General features: G+C 42.8%; 1 protein-coding gene across 1 annotated transcript; it reads right to left on the bottom strand.

The window, feature by feature from the left end:
• Nucleotides 1–321: 321 nt before the first annotated feature.
• Nucleotides 322–3,895, bottom strand: LOC104956550 (pleckstrin homology domain-containing family A member 7-like). Its single transcript, XM_010784046.1, has 3 exons — nt 3,841–3,895; nt 3,076–3,167; nt 322–2,483 (listed from the first exon to the last, which is right to left on the bottom strand). Exons 1-3 carry the CDS (start codon nt 3,893–3,895, stop codon nt 2,148–2,150), a joined length of 483 nt encoding a protein of 160 aa, XP_010782348.1. The 3' UTR covers nt 322–2,147.
• Nucleotides 3,896–4,029: the final 134 nt, after the last annotated feature.

Here is a 4,029-nt window from a genome sequence, read left to right on the forward strand (position 1 = left end):
TGCTACTGTGTTGCTGTGTGTGTGTGTGTGTGTGTGTGTGTGTGTGTGTGTGTGTGTGTGTGTGTGTGTTGAGGGGTACTTGTGAGTAATCATCCCAGGAGCATCAAAGCCATGCATCCTCCCGCTCCAGTAGCCTGCAGATCTGCTGCTCTGAGAGACACTGCAGCCCATGCCTTGTTGTGCTCAGGAGAATCAAAACACACAGGAGGAGAGAGAGAAAGAGAAAGATAGAAAGAGAGAGAGAGAAACACCATGCAGGAACAGATTCATCAGGAAAAACCCACGACAGACAGATCAGGAAGAACGCAGCCCAGAGGAGGATCAAGAAGCAAGGAACTCTTTATTGTCGAGTGCAAATCTCTACATGATAGAAAAGGGAAGAGTTGTGCGTTGCTTCTCGATAACACAGAATTAGGTGATTAGCAGTTCACTTCTCTAAGGTCTCTATTATATTTCTATACTCTTCAACTGAACCTCCTGGATCTATATTTCTTAAATCTTTGATCTGATATATTGTATGTAGCTGTGGAAGGATAAAAGCAATGTGGCAGAAAAGCTCTCAAGATGTGGGGAAAACAAGGAGTGGAGCGTATGGGCATTGATTAACGTCCCTTTTCTCTCATAAAACAACTCATTTGAAGAACTTAATTGGATATCTGGTTAATTATAAGGTATTTTTCACAATTGTTGTATCCAAATTATCAAAAATAATGACATAAATTAGGAAAATAATCATCCTAATTTAAATATCCCCACTGTACAGCCCCTTGTTCACACTAATATCCCACGTAAAGTTGTCCACTCCTTGCTCATATTTATTATTATTATCTCTTATTGCGTTTCAGCCCTGTTGCTTCAACCTGTCCTGTATATTTATGATGCATAAAACAGCACAGCATAGGCCACTTAAAAGTACTCACATATGAGTATATATATTATTCTCTTCCCAACTTTAATCGTAGCAATGTAAATACCAACCACTGTCAAACGATAAAAAATAACCTTGTAATCTGTACAAGAAGAAAAGGCGGCATTAATGAGTTGGTTAATTCAAATATAAAATGGTGTAAACATGTTTTATGCTGGTGGAGTAGAGAAAATAAAATATGCTTTATGGTTATATGCACTGGAAATAGATGGCAGAGAGCTACAGACTATGTATTGCTCACTGTTACACGGACAATTGTACTCAATGATTAATGGGAAATGTAGTCGGATGACTGGCAGAAATCACTGTTAGCCATAAAAACAATCTGTTATGTCTCGTGTTATCTCAATGGAAGACTTTGACATTTTGGATTATCACCTTTTCACCCAGGCATTGTTAGCATTGTTAGCATTGTTAGCATGTTAGCATTCCATACTGAAACTAGATTTAGTTTAAATGTCAAAGTATTCCTCTATTGGTTAAAACCAGCACATCTTCCTAACTGAACTCTGCTCTTACACAGAAACCTTAAAGCTAGCACATTGCATCGTTTCTATGATTCTGAAGTGCTTTGAAACAAACCACGGTTAATTAAAAACGATGATTAAGGAGGTACATTTGGGACAAAGGCAAAAAACATCATCGGCAAAACAAGGCACTTGGATTTCATTCGAAGAAAAGAAAGCAGGGAGGTGTAATCATGATTTGTGCCACTAGCAACGCCCTTTCCCTTCATTTCATCAACCTGATTATTTCCCCCCACTCTTCTATATGCTCTATATACCAAATCTCTACAAAATATAACTGTACAACTGTATACTGAAAATATCCCTCAGTAAATAAATAAAAGTGTGCACGGTATGTAGATGTACATACATGGGCTCTTCTCTCTACTTTCTGGTGAGTAAAACAGAGGCAGTGCGATGCCTTCCTTATATCTTAGTGGATTTACATTCAGAATTGTGTCAGTGAGGTCCCACCGTGGGGCGGTAGGGCAACCCCTGAACCTTTTAAAAAAATAAAAAGGGAGCGACAGTCCCAGTCCCGAAACTAGCCAAATATTCCCGTCAAATCCCCGTGTGCTCATTTGTCTCCCATTGTTCTTAAAGCATTCACCAAGCTAGCTAGCCAGCCTGCCCTTTAGCGCGTTAGTGCTAACAACCATTGGTTACACAGAGCAGCAGAGAGGGCTAGCGTGTTAGCATTCCCAGCTAGGTTGTTATGTGCCAGGGGGCTGGAGAGTGTAGCAGCAGTGGTGGTGGAGGTGGAGCTCCCTGTGTCTGCTGCTGCTGCTGCGCGGGGGGTAACGTACGGAGGCCGGGGGGTCCGAGGTGTTGGTGGGCAGCCTGGAGGAGGAGGATGAGCGTTGGGCGGTGGAGGAGGGGGAGCGCTCCTGGCTCAGGTTCCTCTTGCGCTCGCGAACTAGCGCCTTCTGGTGGCGCTTCATCCGCTCCAGCTGCTCCTCCGCCGTCATGCGGCCCCGAGGCTGAGCGCCCGACAGCTGCAGGACGTCCGGAGGAGACGACAGGAGCTCCAAGGCACTCTTAGGTCTCTCCTGGTTGGAGGGGGGGAGAAGGAACAATACAGGGAGGGTTGAAACAAGGTCGAAGAGGGAAGGGAGAGAGGGGATGGATGTTTGGTGGGGTTGGTTCAAGAGGAATGGAACAATTTAGATGATGAGAGAAGATGAAAGCGGGCAGGAAGTACAAAGATGGAGGAACAGTGACATCGTTTAGTGAACAAAGAATGAGAGAAACAGGAAATGGCAATAATGAATGTGACAGATTTAATACCGCTGAGAAAGTTTGCTAAATTTGGCTGGTTAGAAGGATACAAGTTATGTCACAAATGTCCACAACCGGCATATCAATTGCTACTTTTATCTAAAAAGTATAATGCATATATTAAAAAGAAAGTGTCTGTTGTCTTTGAACAGGCTTGTATACTGCACATGTTGATTCATCAAATGCTTTATAGCTAAACTTAACTGTGATTCGTTCATGTCTACTAGTGGTGCTCACCCTTAGAGCGCTAAGTCAGTCAGATCCTTTAAGTGTAGGATAACAATGTTCAACACATCTGGCTTTTACAAATTGAGATTACTCCGGGTGATCACACATATCTGCAGATGTTCCTCCTGTACTCACCCTGGCTGCAGAGCCCCCAGGACCCCTCCTCAGGGTGACGTAGGACGCAATATGGTTGGACTGGTTCAGGCGAGATGAGGGGCCTGACAGACCTAGTTCATGAAAAACAAGACAGGAAGTAGCACAGCTTAGTTCCGTTTGCTAAGTAAAGAAATGATTAAGGTAAAACAATGAAAACACAGCGAGGAAATGCTAAATTAAGACCCTCACAAGAGAAGAAAATTGAAATTCCACCAAAGCCAGGTGCAATATCTACAGTAGCAATGAAAGTGTAAAATAATCTGCCCTGTGATACGGATCCACTTCAAAATGTTGGTTTTAGTCTTGGCCCATCCTACATCCTTCCAACAAGGGTTAGGGTTAACTAGTGTTATAGTCATCCTATTCTTCATTACCTCCTTTCCAGAGGTCGTAGTCTAATGGTGATACAAACAAGTGATTATTTGCACTGGTAATACAAAAATATTTCAAAAGTTATGAAAAATTAAAATTAGGATTAAAATGAAATAAATAAATTCCTTAAACGTGGGGCCTGCTGACCGCTGTTCTTTACGCTTGGTCCTAATGGTCACCCGAGTCTACAGGGAAAGCACTTTGGAGTGCATATTCCTGTCTCTCACTTCTTACTTTTCACCTTGTTTCCAACTGTTTCAGGAGAGTGCATTTACGTAGTCACGTTGTGCCTCTTCACTTTTACACTCCAGGGGTCAGAGTTCATATGGTGGGGGAATTCCATTGGCGGTATGCGCCGGCCTGTGCCTTTACCTTGGACTTCTGGTAGAACTGCTCGGGTCTTGATAGATTGAGTGGGGAAGTTCATGAGATCTTTCACATGTCTGTGAAGTTTTTTTTTCAAAATACCAAACAGATCATGCATTTTAGCCATGCCTAATTTCGCTCTATTTGCTCTATTCCAGCCCTGTCTTCACAAGGGCAGATTCTGTGGCAAATGAG

The sequence above is a fragment of the Notothenia coriiceps genome, unplaced genomic scaffold (assembly GCF_000735185.1).
Source record: "Notothenia coriiceps isolate Sejong01 unplaced genomic scaffold, NC01 NC01_scaffold00026098, whole genome shotgun sequence".
Taxonomy (NCBI): domain Eukaryota; kingdom Metazoa; phylum Chordata; class Actinopteri; order Perciformes; family Nototheniidae; genus Notothenia; species Notothenia coriiceps.

Bases quoted from the DNA above. Each gene is read 5' to 3' on its own strand.
- LOC104956550 (XM_010784046.1), bottom strand. From the start codon at position 3,895: ATGAACTTCCCCACTCAATCTATCAAGACCCGAGCAGTTCTACCAGAA. The intron at 3,168-3,840 runs GTAAAGGCACAG...TTCATGAACTAG, and splicing joins AGTTCTACCAGAAGTCCAAG to GTCTGTCAGGCCCCTCATCT. The intron at 2,484-3,075 runs GTGAGTACAGGA...CCCTCCAACCAG, and splicing joins CTGGGGGCTCTGCAGCCAGG to GAGAGACCTAAGAGTGCCTT.